At 44.8% G+C, this 20341-nt stretch overlaps 1 protein-coding gene across 13 annotated transcripts in view; it reads left to right on the forward strand.

Annotated features, from left to right (window-relative positions):
* The window catches only part of IQCK (IQ motif containing K), a 138711-nt gene that overhangs the window by 1058 nt on the left and 117312 nt on the right, over positions 1 to 20341 (forward strand). For 10 of the 13 annotated variants that reach the window (XR_012429318.1, XR_010583863.2, XR_012429319.1 and 7 more), the window contains exons 2-4: positions 10743 to 10807; positions 14052 to 14181; positions 15690 to 15787. Coding sequence is in view for 10 of the 13 variants with exons in the window: in XM_005591379.4 (XP_005591436.1) it covers positions 10743 to 10807; positions 14052 to 14181; positions 15690 to 15787 (293 nt within the window). In the remaining 3 variants the exon portion in view is untranslated. Of the gene's footprint in view, positions 1 to 10742; positions 10808 to 14051; positions 14182 to 15689; positions 15788 to 16256; positions 16414 to 20341 lie in introns of those variants that run through there. The other 3 variants (XM_045381503.2, XM_074027849.1, XM_074027851.1) reach the window with 2 other exon arrangements.

The following is a 20341-nucleotide window of genomic DNA, read 5'->3' on the forward strand; positions in this document are numbered from 1 at the left end:
CTCAGATTTTTAATTCATGTGGCCACCATCACTACCTAAGCTGCCTGAAACGGCGCGGTGAAACCCCGTCTCTACTAAAAATACAAAAAAAAAAAAAAAAAATTATCCGGGCGTGGTGGTGTGCGCCTGTAATCCCAGCTATTTGGGAGGCTGAGGCAGGGGAATCCCTTGAACCAGGGAGGTGGAGGTTGCAGTGAGCCGAGATCGCGCCACTGCACTCCAGCCTGGGTGACAGAGAGAGACTCCGTCTCAAAAAAAAAGAAAAAAAAAAAAAGTGGTTATTTAACATTTGAAATGTGGTTAGTGCAATTGAGGAACTGAATTTCTTGTTGGACCTAATTTATTTATTTATTTATTTATTTATTTTGAAAGTGTTGCACTGTTGCCCAGGCTGGAGTGCAGTGGTGCTGTCTGGGTTCACTGCAGCCTCCACCTCCCGGGTTCAAGCGATTCTCCCGCCTCAGCCTCCTGAGTAGCTGGGGTTACAGGCACCCACCATCATGCCCAGCTAATTTTTTTATTTTTATAGAGAAGGGGTTTCACCATTTTGGCCAGGCTGGTCTCGAACTCCTGACCTCAGGTGATCTACCCACCTCAGCCTCCCAAAGTGCTAGGATTGCAGGCGTGAGCCACCGGGCCTAGCCTGAACTTAATTTTAATAAATTTAAATAGCCACATTTGGATAGTAGCTACTGTATTGGATAGTGCAGATCAATAAATGTTTATTGAATGGAAAAAAAGAATGAATGTACCAGTATATGTGATGACTTGAAAGAAGTGGAGAATACAGAGAAGGAAGAGAATAGTAGACTCAGTTGATAGATGCCCTCAAAAGTTGTCTATTTCAACCCCATCCAGTACTTAAATTCCTTCTCCAACCTTACATCGTGCTGGAAAAATCCCTTTCATTTTGGATGTTCTCTTTGTCACTTTCACCCCTAGGTCCTTACCTCTTGGTGCTATGATTCAGGGAGCTAATCACTCCACCTCAAAGAGTCTACTCAGATATTTGACAGTAGTTATTATGGCTGTCTTTCCCCCAGAGCTTTCACTTCTCCAAGCCAAACAGTGCCTTATGATACAGTTTACTAGAGGATTGTTGGAAAAGTTACTCAGCCTCATCTGTAAAAGAGAGATAATTGTTGTACCTACCTCACAGGGCTGTTGTGAGGACCAGGTAAGGATGTATGAAAAGGTGCTTAGCACAGTGCCTGGCATTTAAAAAGTAGTCAATAAATGTTCATTATTGTTGACAAAGAAACATGCCTTGTGTTGTGATTTACACATTGAGTTTATTTTGGTCAAATAGGCCTCTAGAGAGAAAGCAAAGACAAAGGGTTTTGGTGTTCTCTGAAAAGCAAGTGAATTGATGCCACTTATAAAATGATAGAGTTACAGAATGAGGTCAGGCATGGTGGCTCACGCCTGTAATCCCAGCACTTTGGGAGGCCGAGGCGGGTGGATCACCTGAGGTCAGGAGTTGGAGACCAGCCTGGCCAACATGGTGAAACACTGTCTCTACTAAAAATAACAAAAAATAAGTCGGGCGTGGTGGTGGGTAATCCCAGCTACTCGAGAGGCTGAGGCAGAAGAATCGCTTGAACCTGAGAGGCGGAGGTTGCAGTGACCTGAGATTGTGCCACTGGACTCCAGCCTGGGCGACAGAGTGAGACTCCATCTGAAAAAAAAAAAAAAAAAAAATTCAGTGAGGTCAAGGTCAACATTGGCAAACTATACACATGGGCACTGTGATGATTATTATAACCTAGATGGATAAACCCAATTCTTAAACATCTGACAAATGCAGTTTTCTATAACATGTAGGAAATTCAGTTTCTCACAACAAACATGAAAAAACAGGCTTTGTAGTAATCCTATCTTTGAGGTTAAGTACTACATTCTATTAAGATAATCTCCATTTAAGCGACAAATTATCATAGCAAACACACCTGCCAGAAACTCAATTTCATGAAGACAAAATGCAAAGTCGGTAAATAACTTACACAGACCTTAACCAACCTGATTAGTGCTCTTTTATATGTATGTGCATGCTCACCATTATAACATATTTGTAAATATTCTTCAGTTTTCGCCCTCATCTTTCCAGTGACAACTGAGTTTTGTATTCGAAAAAGCACTTGTGTGTCAATAAACTTCTTCCCTGCCAACACTTCTAATCAAATCTTACAGTAGTTTGTGACTTGCTGTGTTCATGGTTTTAATCAAGACAGTCAAAGGATGTTAGGCTTAACAGTTTACTTTTTTTTTTTTTTTGAGATGAAATCTGGCTCTGTCGCCCAGGCTGGATGCAGTGGCGCAATCTCAGCTCACTGCAACCTCTGCCCCCCAGATTCAAGCAATTCTTCTGCCTCAGCCTCCGGAGTAGCTGGGATTACAGGCGCCCGCCACCATGCCTGGCTAATTTTTTGTAGAGATGGGGTTTTGCCATGTTGGCCAGGCCTGACCTCAAGTAGTCTGCCACCCTCCTCTTCCCAAAGTGCTGGGATTACAGGCGTGAGCCACCACGCCTGGCCTTAGTTTCCTATTTTGATATGCTGTGATAGCATCCTCACTACTGTCATTGGTTCATCACTTAATCAATCAAGCACTCTCTGACCTTAGCCCCCAATGCTGTTGTAAAATCTGGTCTTTCATTTCACCTGCCAGATACCGACATGGATCAGTTGTGAATCAATACTTGTTCCTCCAGCGCAGCCAATGAGCCAGCTGAAGAAAGATGACCCCAACTGGCTCTCGGCACTGCTCAGCAATCAGCATCTCTCAGTGCCTTCTCCCATTGCCTGGTTCTACTAGTCCACGTTTCTAACACCTCCTGAAATGTTCTGTGATACCTCTTAGCATAGGAGGCATTCACTGAGAAGAGTCAGGCAGTCAGGAGTGGGGAGGGAGTTCGCTAACGCCCATCTGTACACGTGGAAGAAGCTCTCAGCCCGCTACTCGCCGCCCAGCTCTCCACCTCTGCTTACCATCCCCTTGCTGTTCCAGGATCCTGCTCTATCGCTCACCTCCTCTGCTGTGCCTTTAACATCTCTACTAGCTTTTTCCTCCAAACACCCCTGGCCTGTCATCTCAGGAAGAAACCTCCACTTTGACCCTATATCCTCTTCCAGCTCCTATCAGTCTCTCCTCCCCTCTCAGCAAGCTTCTGGAAAGAACACACTGCTCTTGCTCTTGTCCACACCACTTTCATTCTCATTCCCTTATCAACCCAGGGCAGACCAGCTTCTTCCTCATTTCTCCCAAGAAATTGTTCTTAAGCATTGAGCCAACTTGTATCTACCAGGGCTGGGAACTGTTTTCAATGCTGGGCCAGGCGTGACTGCAGGCACTGTTTTAGACGTCAACAACTTATCTCCATCTCCACAAATGTTACCATTGTTCACTCAGCTGCCCAGTCCAGCCTTTTTTTTTTTCCTTGAGACAGAGTCTCGCTCTGTTGCCCAGGCTGGAGTACAGTGGTGCAATCTCTGCTCACTGCAACTTCCACCTCCCGGATTCAAGCAATTCCCCTGCCTCAGCCTCCCTAGTAGCTGGGATTACAGGCACTCGCCACCACGCCCGGCTAGTTTTTGTATGTTTAGTAGAGATGGTGTCTCACCATGTTGGCCAGGCTGGTCTCGAACTCCTGACCTCAGGTGATCCGCCTGCCTCAGCCTCCCAAAGTCCTGGGATTACAGGTGTGAGCTACTGCACCCGGCCTGCTTCCTTTTCACTTTCCACGGCCCCACACTCTCATTTGCCAGTCCTTATAGATTCTACCTGTTTAATATCTCCCACCATCCCCACCCTGCCCCCACTCCCCACCCTCGCCAGTCTTCTTGTCTGCTGCCTTAGATCAGGCCCTTACCACCCCCTGCTTGGATTGCTGCTGTGGCTTCTTAATTGAGGCAGGCCTCCTTCCAGACCACATCCCACTGGCTATCGTAGGAACCTCTCTAAAATTCAAATTTAATCGCATCATGCTGTGACCTCTGATGATTTTCATAGCTTACATAATAAACTCCTCAGCTTAACCCTTAAGCTTCTTAACATCCCATCTCTATTTACTTGTCTTAGTTCATAACATACCATTCACCCAAATCATCTTAATGGCAACCATTTATTGAGCTGCTATTTATGTGCCAGGCATTATGCTAGGTGCATTACTTCTCATTTAAGCCTCATAGCAACCGATGAGGAAATTGAGGCTTAGAAAGATTAGGAAACTTGTCCAAAGTAAGTGGCAGGGTCGGCTTCAAACTCAAGTCTGTTTTGACTCTCAGGTTCAAACCCTGGAACAAGACACCAGCATGGTTTTGAAGTGTCGACTGGGAGCACCTACATCAAAATCTCCTGGATACATGTTAAAATGCAGCTTCCTGGCTGGGCATGGTGGCTCAAGCCTATAATCCTAGCACTTCAGGAGATGGAAGGGGATGGATTGCCTGAACTTGGGAGTTCGAGACCAGCCTGGCCAACGTGGTGAAACCCCATCTCTACTAAAATTAAAAAAAAAAAAAAAAAATAGCCAGCTGTGGCAGTGTGTGCCTATAGTTCCAGCTACTCAAGAGGCTGAGGCAGGAGAATCACTTGAACCTGGGAAGAGGAGGTTGCACTAAGCCAAGATCATGCCATTGCACTTCAGCCTGGGCAACAGAGTGAGACTCCATTTAAAAAAAAAAAAAAATGCATTTTCCTTGGCTTCCCTTCCTGGCCTGATGGGCCAGACTCCTTGGGGGTGAGTCCTTGAGTTCTGGATTTTAAAATGGCACTTCAGTACCATTGTTGTGTTGTGTACTTGGAGTCACACAAAACTATTCCTCCAGTGCACCATACTATTCCTCCGTGCCTTTCCACAAGCTTTGTCTCTTCCTGGAACATCCCTGCCTTCTCATTTATCTCTCTAGACTCAATCCACGTGGCCCTCTTCTGAAAAGCCTTCTGTAATTCCTCAGGCCAATTTCAAAGCCTCTTCTTTCCGCTCCTCTAGGCTGTGGTTGAAGCCCTCTACAGCAGTACTTTCACTTCTCATAACCCTTGGTTTATCATTCATCCCCTCTCTGGAACATAAGCTCCTCTGCCCTGTTCATCTGGCTCTCCAGCAACCTGGTACAACCTCCCACTATAGTATATGCCTCTCAAATGTTCATCTCATTCACTCCTAGCATCACCTTCATGTTCCATCCCCTTCCAATAAGCTGCTGTGGTTCAATGATACATTTTTGTTGTTGTTGTTTGAGTCGGAGTCTGACTCTGTCACCCAGGCTGGAATGCAGTTGTGCGATCTCAGCTCACTGCAAGCTCCGCCTCCAGGGTTTACTCCATTCTCCTGCCTCAACCTCCTGAGTAGCTAGGACTACAGGCGCCCGCCACCACGCCGCGATTTTGTTTTTGTATTTTTAGTAGAGATGGGGTTTCACCGTGTTAGCCAGGATGGTCTGGATCTCCTGACCTTGTGATCCGCCCGCCTCGACCTCCCAAAGTGCTGGGATTACAGGCGTGATCCACCGCGCCCGGCCACCAGTCAGTGCTACATTTTAATTGTTTCTATCAGGAACATGTTCAGCTGCAAATAGCAGAAAGCCCAACTCATAATGGCCTAAACAAAGATGCTTAATTATTCTCACATCCCAGAAGTTGAGGGGAGAGGGTTCATTTGTGGTACAAGGGCTCCACTCTGCCAACAAGTTTCCAGGCTCCTTCTGCTCTGCCTCTCCTAAAATGTTGCCTTTGTTGCATAAAACGAACAACCACTTTCACTTGTTCATAATGTTCATTTAATATGCATATAACATTAAATTGCCCTAATGCCATTTATAAGCTTTGGTGATTGAAAGATTGTAAACATTTGTACATTTAATATAACTGACTTAAAAAAATTTTTTTTTAATTTTTATTTTTTTGAGACAGGCTGTTGCCCAGGCTGGAGTGCAATGGTGTGACTGTGGCTTACTACAGCCTCAACTCCCAGGCTCAGATGATCCTCCCACCTAAGCCTCCCAAGTAGCTGGGATTACAGGCGTGTGCCACCAAACCCAGCTAATTTTTATATTTGTTGTAGAGACAGGGTTTCGCTATGTTGCCCAGGCTGGTCTTGAACTCCTAGGCTCCAACAATCTGCCCACCTTGGCTTCCCAAAGTGTTAGGATTACAGGTGTGAGCCTGTAATCCATGCCTGGGCCCCTGATTTTCTTAAGCATTTCTAATGCAGAACAGAGCAGATAAGCACACTCTTCTAAGCACCAAAACAACTCTTGGAAATTGAATTAATTAAACTATGGTAAATCAAGTTGTTTTAAATAGTCCAGTACTCTACAAAGTTAAATTCTTTTATGCCTTTCAATGTAAAAGCATCAGTCTGTAATCATATTTCAGATTGAAACCACAGGGAAAACTGATATTCTCAAATATGTTAGATTCTCTTAAACATTACAGAGGTTTTAAGTAACACATCAGATTGTCTTGAAGCTAAAGTATTTTCCCATACTTCATACTTCTACATAATCATTTCAACTATATGTCTTTTGTGATCATATGATGAAGAAATTTGTATTTTTTCCATCAAATTTAAGTGAACTCCTGAGAGATTTCACTGGAAAAAATATGATAGCAAGTATTAAAGAAATGCAAATAAAAATAAAATCCCATTTTTTTTCTTTTACAGGTGTTGAAAAATTTTTAATGTATAAGATTGATTATACTCTAGAGAAACAGGCAGTGTCACTATTGGGAGTACAAGTGACTATAAACTTTTTGGAGAAAAGTTTGGCAATTTGGCCCAAATTTTAAATTATTTTTTCCTTTGGCAGAAAAAATTCCACATCTAAGGATCCTACCAAAACACCTCTTTGCAGATCAATGATATTTGTATAAAGATGTTCATTGAAACATTGTTTATAATAATAAAATAATGGAAACAACCCAAATGCCCATTAAGAGTATAATGGTTAAATAAATGTGGTACATCATGTATGTAGCAACATTGAAAGGAGCCTCATATTTAACACATAGAATGGTTCATAGCAGGTAATGGGCTTGCAATAAATATAAGTGAATGAATAAGGCATCAAAAGTAACTTACGATATGGTTGGTTCTGTTCATCCATTCATTCATTCATTCAGCCAGTATTCTGTGGGGAAGTGATGGTGAGAGAACAGATCCCGGTGCTCCCTCACAAAACATATAATCTATTAGAAAAGGTAGTCATTAATGCCAGGCGTGGTGGCTGAAGCCTGTAATTCCAGCACTTTGGGAGGCCAAGGTGGGCAGATGAGTTGAGGTCACGAGTTTGAGACCAGCCTGGCCAACATGGTGAAACCCCATCTCTACAAAAATACAAAAATTAGCCGGGCATGATGGTGGGTGCCTGTAATCCCAGCTACTTGGGAGGCTGAGGCAGGAGAATTGCTTAAAGCTGGGAGGCGGAGGTTGCAGTAAGCGGAGATCATGCCACTGCACTCCAGCCTGGGCAACAGAGCAAGACTCAGTCTAGAAAAAAAAAAAAAAGAAAAAAAACAAGATAGTCACTAATTTTTATAAATTTCAAATAAGGCACAAACTAATATGAGTTGTGAAGAAAAAGGACACAGTATTATGTGGTTCTATGCATGGGCAATTTGACCTAGCCTGGGAAATTGAAAGTAAACAAATGTATTGTGTATTATATACATATATTAGTAAATACATTGGAATCCTACCACTGGGAGGCCAAGGCGGGCAGATTGCCTGAGCTCAGGAGTTCAAGACCAGCCTGGGCAACCCGGTGAAACCCCATCTCTACTAAAATACTAAAAATTTGTCTGGCATGGCAGAATGTGCCTGTAGTCCCAGCTACTCAGGAAACTGAGGCAGGAGAATTGCTTGAACCCAGGAAGCAGAGGTTGCAGTGAGCCAAGATTGCGCCACTGCACTCCAGCCTGGGCAACAGAGCGACACTTTGTCGCCGCCCCCACCCCCCCGCCAAAAAAAAAAAAAAAAAAGATTTGGTTGGATCTATGCCATATCTAACAATGGTTTTAGGATTGCAATAGGACTAAGTGTGACTTTTACCCTCTACATAAGACATCCCTGTGTTATTTGAAATTTTCTTTCAATAAGTATGTCTTGCTTTTGTAATCAGACAGAAGTATAAATGTACACATTTTAAGCCCAAATAAACAGTTTCACACTATATCAGTGGTTCCCAAGGCAGCTGGGGAAGAAGGGTGAATTTACATGATTGCTGGAGAGGAAAAAAAATGGTAGAGCTGGGGCTGGTATGGTAGGCAGAATTCTAAGATAGCCCCCAAGTTTCTTGCCACCTTGTGAACACACCTCAGTTATTCAATCAAACGCTAACCTAGGTGTGGCTCTCAGATTTTCCAGATATGGTTAAAGCTTTTAATCAACTGACTTTAATATAGGGAGATTATTGTAGCTGGGCCTGACCTAATCAGGTGAGCCTTTAAAAGAAGTCAGAAGTCAGATTCAAGCAGAAGAGATTCTCCTGCTGCCCTTGAAGTAGCGGCAACCAAGTTGTGCATCACCCATGGCAAGAACCTGAGAGTGCCTTCTAAGAGCTGAGAGGGTCCCCAGCTGACAACCACAAGATAGCAAGGACCTCAGACCTCAACCACAAGAAACTAAAATTCTTTTTTATTTTTTTGAAATGGAGTCTCACTCTGTCACCCAGATTGGAGTGCAATGGTGAGATCTTGGCTCACTGCAACCTCCACCACCCGGGTTCAAGTGATTCTTGTGCCTCAGCCTCTCAAATAGCTGGGATTACAGGTGCCAGTCATCACATCCAGCTAATTTTTGTATTTTTAGTAGAGATGGGGTTTCACCATGTTGACCATTCTGGTCTCAAACTCCTGGCCTCAAGTGATCCACCCACCTTGGCCTCCCAAAGTGCTGGGATTACAGGTCTGAGCCACCATGCCCGGCCAAGAAACTAAAATTCTATCAAAACCGAAATTCTATGAACAACCAATGAGCTTGGAAAAGTATCCCAGCCCTCAGAGATCACAGCTTTGGCTGATACCTTGAATTCAGCCTGATAAAACCCTGATCCATTCTTGGACTCCTGATAAAGGGAATTGTGAGATAATAAATGTGCGTTCCTTTATGTCAATGATTTGTGCTAATTTGTTACACAATAATAGAAAACAAATATAGTTGGTATTGAGAAATAAATTGCTTTTAACCTGCAACCTGACATTCTTGTCTCCAGCCTGATGCTTAGGAGTTAAAAAATATATATATATGTTGAGAAGTGGAGGAAATACTGTACTATCTGATAAGTAACTAGGTAATGATATAAAACTTGTGTCCATATGACTGTATGCCCTCAATACCATCTTGCCCACAAATTAATTTTTCCTCATGACTGTAAGTGACTGTACAATTGCCTTGACAACATTGACCTTTCCAGAAATATTTTTATCAGTCTTTGCTTTAGGGATGTAACTAATACTGGCCATGAGCATTTTCTGTTCCTCTGTTAGTCATAGTTGTTGCAACCCTGTAGAACTTATGTGGACTGTTTTTTTTTTTTTTTTTTTGAAACAAAGTCTCGCTCTGTCGCTCACTGAAACCTCTGCCTCCAGGGTTCAAGTGATTCTCCTGCCTCAGCCTCCTGAATAGCTGGGATTACAGGTACCCAGCACCACACCTGGCTAATTTTTTTTTTTTTTTTGAGACAGAGTCTCACCCTGTTGTTCAGACTGGAGTGCAGTGGTGCAAGCTCAGCTCACTGCCACCTCCTGGGTTCAAGCAATTCTTCTGCCTCAGCCTCCCAGGTAGCTGGGATTACAGGCGCACACCACCACGTCCAGCTAATTTTTATATTTTTAATAGAGACTGGGTTTCACCGTGTTGGTCAGACTGGTCTCGAACTCCTGGCCTCAAGTGATTCACCTGCCTTAGCCTCCCAAAGTGCTGGGATTATAGGCGTGAGCCACCGCGCCTGGCTAATTTTTGTATTTTTAGTAGAGATGGGGTTTCACCATGTTGGTTAGGCTGATCTCGAACTCCTGACCTAGTGATCCACCCTCCTCGGCCTCCTAAAATGCTGGGATTACAGACGTGAGCCACCGTGCCCGGCCGTTAGCCTCTCTTCTGCATGTGCTCTCAGTGTCTTCCCTTAACCAACCTCTGTGTTCTCTTCCTCCCTTAATTCCTAATAGTTTCTATCATGTTGGCAAAATCTGAAGTTGTGTCCTCTAAGAAAAAGGGTCTCAGACTCTTATATAAAGCCTTTTTTTTTTTTTTTTTTTTTGAGACGGAGTCTCGTTCTGTCGCCCGGGCTGGAGTACAGTGGCGTGATCTCCGCTCACTGCAAGCTCCACCGCCTCCTGGGTTAACGCCATTCTCCTGCCTCAGCCTCCCTAGAAGCTGGGACTACAGGCGCCTGCCACCACGCCCTGCTAGTTTTTTTGTATTTTCAGTACAGACGGGGTTTCACCGTGTTCGCCAGGATGGTCTCGATCTCCTGACCTTGTGATCCACCCACCTCAGCCTCCCAAAGTGCTGGGATTACAGGTGTGAGCCACCATACCCAGCCTCTTGCTGATTTTAAGTACCATTAAATGTTAATTTTAAATTACATTAAATGTTAACCTGTTACGGCCAGTTGTTTTTTCATTTCTGTACACCACCAGCCAAAATAAAATTTAAGAATGTTTTATTCAGAGAAAAGGAAATTACATCAGAAACTGCAGTGAGGTATGGAATTGAGGATTTTTTTTCCCCTTTCCTTTAGAGTATGAAGCTGAGCAGCCTCCCTTTCCAGAAGGATATAAAGTCAAACAGGAACCTGTGATTACTGTAAGTATTACCCAGGCCTCAACCTAAGCAAGAAGCTCTTAAATGAGAATAGCACTGATGGCCTGTGAATGTCACACAGTGTCACTGAGTTCAGGAGGTGGAAAAGGGAAAGCATTGGAGCGAGAACCAGAAACTTGGGGCTAACCCCAGCTCTAATACTAACAGTGTGACTTAGAGGGCATCACATAACCTCTTTGAGCGTTAGTTTCAGCATCTATCTGTCTATCTGTTTGTCTGTCTATCTGTCTGTCTGTCTATCTATCTATCTGTCTGTCTGTCTGTCTATCTATCTATCTTATCTATCTATCTATCTAATCTATTTTTGAGACAGGCTCTTGCCCTGTCGCCCAGGTTGGAGTGCAGTGGCACAAACTCAGCTCACTGCAACCTTAGTAGCTGGGACTACAGGCACCCGCCACCATGCCCGGGATTTTTTTGTTGAGATGGAGTTTCACCATGTTGTCCAGGCTGGTCTCAAACTCCTGACTTCAAGTGATCTGCCTGCCTCGGGCTCCCAAAGTGTTGAGATTACAGCCGTGAGCCACTGCGCCCAGCCAGATTTCTGTATTTATTAAATGGGACAGATAATCCTTGACTAACTAACAGGGCTTCTGTGGTGCTCACATGAGATCCTGGATGAGAAAAGCCTTTGCAGTGGATCTAACACCATGTCCATGTGAGGGGCAGTTGCAGATAGACCAAGTTTCTCTGCGTGCCAGGGTAGACAAGATGAAGACTGTGCTAAGGAGAGAGGGCTAATGACAGGGCAGCCAGGAAGAGAGGCCCTCATGAAGTCTACGTTGGAATTAGATAGGAGCTTGATGGAGTTTGAATTTTTTAAAAAGCAAGGCTCTGAGAGATGAAGGGACTTGAGCATGGTAACACGGATGGAATCAAAACCTGTTTCTCGACTTCTAGTAACTTCCATCACTGCAGCTGCCTGTGACAGAGACATTGTGTCTAAAAACTTTATTCTGTGATTGTTCTTTTTCTCCTAACATCCTGTTTTTGCTTTATGGATGCAATTCTTTTTCAGATTTCTCTGCTGATACAAATCACAGTTCTCTTCCCTGAATTCTCTGTGCTTCTTCCAGGGTCAGCTGTTCTGACAATAGATGTTGGTCTTTGTCTTTTGTGCTATGATCTTCTTGACCTGTATAAAGAGATTTGATTGTTTATTTAAAATGTACAATGGTCCTGAGTGGATTTTTCTATATAGCTGGTATATTAGGGTTCTCCAGAGAGACAGAATCAGTAGGCTATATAGAGAGATACGTATATGAGAGGGGATTTACTGGGGTAATTGGCCCACATGATTATGGAGGCTGAGAAGTCCCACATTAGGCTGTCTGCGAGCTGGAGAACCAGGGAAGCTGGTAGAGTGACTCAGTCCAAATCCAGAAGCCTCAGAGCCAGGAAGAAACAACAGTGTAACTACCAGTCTGAGGGCCTCTGTTTATGATGTATGACAGGGTTACATGGAAATCTAGTTGGACTTAATTAGCCTCTGAGAGCCCCCAGGGACCACTGATGAGAACCCTGGAGTCTAAAAGCCAGAGGACCTGGAGTTCTGAGGTACAAGGGCGGAAGAAGGGCGTCCTGGCTCCAGAAGAGAGCAAGAATTCAGCCTTTCTCAACTTTTTGTTCCTTCCAGGCCCTCAGCCAATCCAATGGTGCCTGCCCACATTGAGGATAGATCTCTCAATCCACCAGCGTATACACCAGTTTCTTCCAGAAAACGCTTGCAGACATACCCAGACATAATGCTCTGTTAGTTTTCTAGGTATCCCTTACTCCAGTCAAGTTGACACTGAAAATTAACCATCACAGTATCATGGCTGGTGTGGTTTTCCCCTGCTGCTGTACATGTGGGTTTGTTTTCTGGATGGGTCTCTTCTATGAGTAGCAAAACGCTGACTGAGTGCTCATGAAGGGTGGTTGTCCACTGGCCGACTGTTCTTCAGAGTGAACAGGCAGAAAGTCGGTATTTTGGGATTGGGCGGCAGTGGCGGGGGGGTCTCTAAATCAATTTTTTTTCTTTGTTTTTGAGACAGGGTCTCACTCTGTCATCAGGCTGGAGTGCAGTAGCGCACTTGCCCGGCTCCAGCGATCTTCCCGCCTCTTCCTGCCAAAGTGCTGGAACTACAGCTGTATGCCACCACTGCCAGCTAATTATTTTTTAATTTTAGTAGAGATGAGGTCTCACTATGTTGCCCAGGCTGGTCTCGAACTCCTAGGCTGAAGCCATCTGCCCTCCTTGGCCTTCCAAAGTGCTGGAATCGCAGGCATGAGCCACCACGCCCAGCCCGATTTTTTTTTTTTCTTTTCCTACCATCTTGGTGCCCTAAGTGGTTCTAAGTGTTCTACTCCTTTTCAGGTAGTTTCATTGGTTTACAGAAGAGTTCCTGGAGAGGAGGGCGAGCTGGAGATCCAACTGGTGTGAACACAGCTTTATGATATTGAGGGAACAGAAAGAAGCCTGAGGGGAGTGTGGGCAGCAGGCCAAGTTAGCCCAGCCGGATTTCCACCCAGCCTCGTCGTGTGTCATTCCATTCTTGTTCCCACCCTGTACAGTGCCTGTCAACTTGAGTGTTTAGTCCCTTTGGGATCTGATGGGAAGGTGGACGTCTATTTTCTGGGGCAGCCTCCTCCTGTGACTGTTACTTCCACTCTTGCTGCTGCTGCTGCTTTTTTTTTTTTTTTGAGATGGACTTTCACTCTTGTTGCCCGGTCTGGGGTGCAATGGTGCGATCTCAGTTCACTGCAGCCTCCATCTCCTGAGTTCAAGCAGTTCTCCCCTCTCAGCCTTCCAAGTAGCTGGGATTACAGGCGCCCGCCACCACGCCTGGCTACTTTTTTGTATTTTTAGTAGAAACGGGGTTTCACCATGTTGGCCAGGCTGGTTTTGAACTCCTGACCTCAGGTGATCCTCCTGTCTCAGCCTCCCAAAGTGCTGGGATTACAGGTGTGAGCTTCTTGCTTCTTGAGTGAGGCTTCATCCCTGGTGTTTTGGATATGTTTACCAATCTCTCATCCGCAGATGGTCCTCCTTTTCTCTATCACAGGTTATGCCTTGTCATTTATAGGTGTCTCAGGAGGGAAGGGAGACAAAGATCTGTGCTCAGTGTACCCCTTGAACCTTAAAGTCTGATGTAGAATTTTATTCCTTCATAAGGTTATACAAGAAAATACAATTATTTAAGCTGTTTGAATGAATTGCCTCCCCTCCCCTGTCTGCTTCCAGGTTGCGCCAGTAGAGGAAATGCTTTTTCATGGCTTCAGTGCAGAGCACTATTTTCCGGTTTCCCATTTCACCATGATCTCACATACACCCTGTCCTCAAGATAAATCGGAAACAGTCAACCCAAAAACATGTGAGTAAGAGAGATGCCATCTTTTCTAATTTGGGGCTTTTAACATTGCAGAACCACAGGGTGGGTATGGAGGCGGACAGATAGACTTCAGGGAGACCACATACATAAGAAAGAATGTGTTTTTGTTTTATTTTTAAGAGAATGTCCTTTATTTCACGATTTATCTTTAAGGTTAAAAATGTAATTAAGATAATAAGTAACAAAAAGTGTACTTTGATTTTACATTCAATAAAAAGTAGGAAAAGAGAGCAGTAAATAAATGTAGCCGGCTGTGATGGCTCGTGCCTGTAGTATCAGCACTTTGAGAGACCAAGGCAGGAGAATTACTTGAACCCAGGGAGACCCCATCTCTACATGTCTACAAAAAATTAAAAAAAAAAAATTATGACCAGATGCGGTGGCTCATGCCTATAATCCCAGCACTTTGGGAGGCTGAGGCGAGAGGATCTCTTGAGGTCAGGAATTTGAGACCAGCCTGGCCAACATGGTGAAACCCTGTCTCTACTAAAAATAAAAAAATTAGCCGGGCGTGGTGGCAGGAGAATCACTTGAACCTGGGAGGTGGAGGTTGCAGTGAGCTGAGATCATGCCACTGCACTCCAGCCTGGGCAACAGAGTGAGACTCCATCTCAAAAAAAAAAAAAATTGCCAGGTTTGGTGGTGCACACCTGTAACCCTAGCTACTTGGGAGGTTGAGGCAGGAGAATCAATCGCACTTGGGAAGCGGAGGTTGCAGAGAGCTGAGATTGAGCCACTGCATTCTACCCTGGGCAACAGAGCGAGAAAAAAAAAAAATTAGCTGTGCATGGTGGCAGGTACTTGCAGTCCCAGCTACTTGGGAGGCTAAGGTGGGAAGATTGCTTGAGCCTGAGAGATCTAGGATGCAGTAAGCTATGATCGCACCACTGCACTCCAGCCTGGGCCACAGAGTGAGACTCTGTCTCAAAAAAAAAAGTAAAAAGTAGAAGAAAACATCATCATGCTACCCTGCTTTGTGTGTGGAAGCCAGAGGTGTAGACTGCAGATCTGAGTCATAGTTCCTTGGGCCCTCAGTAGTACCAGACCCTCTCATACTGGTTTGTTCTGCGTTCTGCATGCCTTGGGCCTTGGCTAACGACTGCCTTTATTACTGTGATCATAAGACCTTACCCATTATACTCTCACTCCCAATTCCTCTCTGGTCCCAATTCCTACCACATTCCCCCTGTTTTTGTCCATCCGGCCACACTGGCCCCCTTGATGTTCCTGGCTTGGGGCCATAACAAGCTGGTGGACCCAGCCTTATGTAGGATACTTCCGACATCTTCACTAGACTATAGAAGCTCAGAGGGACATTTTAAGTTACTTTAGTTATACAGCCCAGCTCTGCAGTCTGGAGCAAAATATAACATCCAAGATCGTGTGATTGAATGGACAGTACCTTTTTCTGGCTCAAAAGTAAACATTTCTCCCAGATTAGCTTGGGCCACTGGGGATTTTCAGTGGGAATTTTTGTTTGTTTGTTCTAGGTTCTCCCAAAGAATATTTGGAAACTTTCATCTTTCCTGTTCTGCTTCCCGGAATGGCTAGCCTGCTTCACCAAGCGAAGAAAGAAAAATGTTTTGAGGTCAGTTATTTGGCAGGATTTCTTTATTTTAAGATTCTCAATCATTATTATCAGATGATAGCTCATTATCTTGGTACCATCAAGTTGTTCTCCAGATGACCTCTTTGGGAGGGAAAGCCTGTGTTTGGTGTCACTTACCCCATTCCAGCCACACCATCTAGTTGTGCACATACATGCGCTACCATCTGTCTGGCCACTTGGACTCTGGAGAGCTTTTCCGCCTTGCCTGGCCTCCTGCCTGCCCTTCTCCTGTGCAGTTTGGCATCCACCAGGTTTCTTGGGTCTTCAGCTTCTGTTTATTACATGCACTGATTAAAGCTCTCCTTGGCCAGGCACAGTGGCTCATGCCTATAATCCCACACTTTGGGAAGCTAAGGTGGGAGGATTACTTGATGCCAGGAGTTCAAGACCACTGGGCAACATAGTGAGACCCCCATCTCTAAAAAAAAATTATTTTTAAATTAGCTAGGTGTGGTGGCGCGTACTTATAGTCTCAGCTACTTAAGAGGCTGAGGCAGGAAGATCCCTTGAGGCCCGAAGTTTGAGGTTACAGTGATCCATGATCCCGCCACTGCACTCCAGCCTGGGCAACAGCAAGACCCCCAACTCAAAAAAAAAAAAAAAAATCCCACAAAACTCTGCTTACTTCCTACTTGACTCTGGATTGATTGTTCCCCCTGGCATCTCTCTACTCCATGCCAACTGTCATGAATGTAAACTGCTTGCAGAGAGTCTTGGAAAACAGTAAGTGCTCAGTAAATGACAGTTAACATTGCACTGCAGAGAATCAGCTTCTCTGCAGGGAAGTTTTAGTTTAGTATTTTTGAGACAGGGTCTTGCTCTGTTTTCAGGCTAGGGTGCAGTGGCGTAATCATGGCACACTGCAGCCTCAACCTCCAGGGCTCAGTTGATCCTCCCACCTCAGCTTCCTGAGCTGCTGAGACTACAGGTATGCGCCCCCACGCCTGGCTAATTTTTTTTTTTTTTTTTTTTTTTAGTAGATACTAGGCAAAAACTCAGTAAACTTGGTACAAACCGAATTCCAGTGCTGGCCTCCCCCCACGTGGATACCCTTAGAGACGCCCTCTTTTCCGTAGTTCACAGGATACTTTGGGTGTATGTGTTCCCTGCACTGTTTTGAATTCTAGAATTTTGGATGATCCAGATGAAGAGAGTAAAATTACAGCATTTATTATTGACCAGGCACTTGCTGTGTGCCAGGCACTTTGCTGAATGCTGTATCTTCCATTATTGCAATTGCCCTCCCCAGCCATGTGAGCTTCTTTCTATTATTGTTATCTGCACTTTGCAGAGGAGAAAGTGGAGGGACACAGGCCTGAAAAATGATCAAGAGTGAATGGCAGAGTTAGGACTCAAATCCAGATTAAATGATTCAAAATAATACTAAAGACCGGGCACAGTGACTCATGCCCATAATCCCAGCACTTTGGGAGGCCAAGGCAGAAGAATTGTCTGAGCCCAGGAGTTCGAGACCAGCCTGGGCAACAAAGTGAGACCCAATATTTACAAAAAAAAAAAAAAAAGAAATTAGCCAGGGATGGTGGTGCATACCTGCAGTCCCAGCTGCTCAGGGGGCTGAAGTGGGAGGATCAGCTGAGCCCTGGAGGTTGAGGCTGCAGTGTGCCATGATCATGCCACTGCACCCTAACCTGGAAACAGAGCAAGACCCTGTCTCAAAAAGAAAAAAAAAAGATACTAAAAATGTTGGCAGTAATTACAGTGTAAACCTCAATCAGTTTGACACATCCTGAGGTCTATAAAATTATCCATAGTTAATGATACCACCAAAGTAGTTGCCCTTCAGCACAGGGTCCCCATCTGAGAAGAACTGCCTACTGCCATGTTGGTACTGCCATATACTGAGGAGATAAGGTTTTCCTCTGTTCTAGCAAATACTTGATTTTTCCTCAGCAATGCCTTGACAGTATCCTGCCCCACTTGCCTCTTAATCACTCCATATTATACCTCCCCCTAATTGCCTGCCACTTAATCCGCTCAGCATAACATTCCTTTGACAGGGCTCACCATGACATTTGTGTCTTTACTTGAGGCAGAAATGGATGATGAGACATTGATCAGAATTTGGGTAGTACGCTCAGGAAGGGAAGAATTTGGGATACACCTCTGGGCTGTGGTTCACCATTTGACAACAGTGGATCCACATAATGAAGTCACTAGCCCTCAGCCTAGCCTTCAAGGCTCTTCATTTGTTCATTGGTTCCTTCCTTCCTTCCTCCCTCCATCCCTCCCCCGCAGTGCTCCCCTTCCCGATGGTACCCTCCACCCAAGCAGAACCACTCGGAGTTCGCTGCACCAGCCCCCACCTCACGGCCTCTGTGCATCTGCTCCTGCTTTTTTTAGAAAAAAATCCCTGAGCTCCTCTTCTGTGCATATTTAACTTCTACTTGTTTTTCTAAACTCAGCTCCATAACTTCTCTCTCAAGCTTCCAGTTCCCTGCTGGGCTCAAACTAGAAGTAATTGATCCCAGCTCTCAGATTTCAGAGTATTTCATCTGTTCCTCATTTTATGGCAAATTAAGACATCCTTAATTAAGACATTCTTAGCCCACATATACTTAATTTTATGCATGTCTGTCTCCCCCCCCATATTTTAAGTTCCTTGAGGACAGATTCTCTGATTTATTTTTATATCTCTAGTCAATGCTACCCAATGCCTAGCACATGGTGAACATAGAGTTGGCCCTTGATAAATGTTAAATAAGTGAGTGCATGATTATATACCAGGGAGTATCACTATTACTATGTCCTTGACCAAAACCCAGCTTCCTTCTATCTGGGAAGGCTGTTCTATTGGACTCATCCCTGGAGAAATTCCCTGGAGGGGTGAGGAAAGAAGATATGCATCTATTTCATGAGTTTAGTTGATAGGGGAGAGCAATTGGGGTCCAATGGCACAGCCTGACCCCCCACCTCATATATTAATTATACAAGTAATTAGTAAATTGGGCCTTGATTTATAGCTTAGCAGTTAAGAGCAAGTCCACCTCCATCCCAACTGGCAGCACAGCCCAAGACAAGTCATTTCATCTTTCTGAGCCATTATCACTTCCTTCCATGTAAAATGAGGCTGATCATAGCACCTGCTCATGGGATTATCATGCTGATGAAATGAGGTAGCTCATGTAAAGTGCTTAGGCACTTTACCTAGTCCCTGGAACCTAGGAAGAACTCAATGCATGTTAACTTATTTATCTCAGTGATACAGTGGTACAGGTACTTCCCAGATAGGGTGGGTTATACCCGCTACCTGAGTGACTTCACTCTTGTTCCTGGGCCATGTGGAGTCCTGACTCAGGACTTGGTCCCAGTTCCCAGAAAAACCACCCAATTCCACAGTGATCTTGCAAGGAAGGTTATTTTGTGGGTCCTCTCATGGGAAGATGGGGAAGAGGACCCCCACCTTTGTTGGCACTTATCAAGCAGTACTTAATTAATCCTCTCTAGAAGCATTTCTGACCCTCCAGGAACCCCCTCCCCATGCTCACTCTGCAGACCCCTCCTGGATCCTGAACAGTTCAGCTGTGGCTCTCAGCTTGCATGGCCCACTCAGCAAGGCCAAGCCCAGCATGCAGTTTTCCCTCCTCTTTTAAATGCAATTCGGCCATTATGTAGCCCTTGTGGGTGGAACTGGGGGTGGGGGCTTCACATCTCTCACCCAACAAAGACACAGTTGTAAGGTTTTCCTCATTGCTTTGTTGGAAATCCTAGTTTTGACACGTAGGCCTGGTGAATTCAAATCTGGGGACCTCAGTCCCCACTCTTTCTCCTGATGTGCTACTACAGACATGGTTGTCATATTTGAACCTGGGAAGACCACAATCAGATCCCTTATTTTCACTAGCAAGAGAGGGCACTCTGCTGATGAGAACTGTAAACAAAAAAGCTGGTAAAATAAAGTCAGTGATTCAGGTGCTGATGATTAAATCCAGGCAATTGCTCTCTTGTCACCTGTGGTTTGACTGCTGCTATGATAATCATCAGAAATTGTATCAAAAGTCAGAGAAGGCCTGGTGTGGTGGCTCATGCCTATAATCCCAGCACCTTGGGAGGCTGAGGTGGGTGGATCCCTGGAGCTTAGGAGTTTGAGACCACCCTGGGAAACGTGGCAAAACCCCATCTCTACAAAACATACGAAAATTAGCTGGGCATGGTGGCACATGCCTGTGGTTCCAGTTACTTGGGAGGCTGAGGTGGGAGAATCACTTGAACCCTGGAAGTTGAGTCTGCAGTGAGCCATGATGGCGCCACTGCACTCCAGCTTGGGTGACAGCACGAGACCCTGTTTCAAAAAAAAAAAAAAAAAAAAAGTCAGAGGAGCCCTCTCATTGATTTATTGCCCGTCGTTCATCAACACTGGTCAAATGCTTCCTATGCACCACTTTGTTTCACACTTACAATAACCTTCTGAACCAGGTCCTCTTTTTCATCACCTCCCTTTTACCAAGGATGGCCCTGGGACGCAGAGAAGTTGAGCATTACTCAAGGTCACCTAGTAAGCAACAAACAGCACAC

Source organism: Macaca fascicularis, chromosome 20 (genome assembly GCF_037993035.2).
Source record: "Macaca fascicularis isolate 582-1 chromosome 20, T2T-MFA8v1.1".
NCBI lineage: Eukaryota > Metazoa > Chordata > Mammalia > Primates > Cercopithecidae > Macaca > Macaca fascicularis.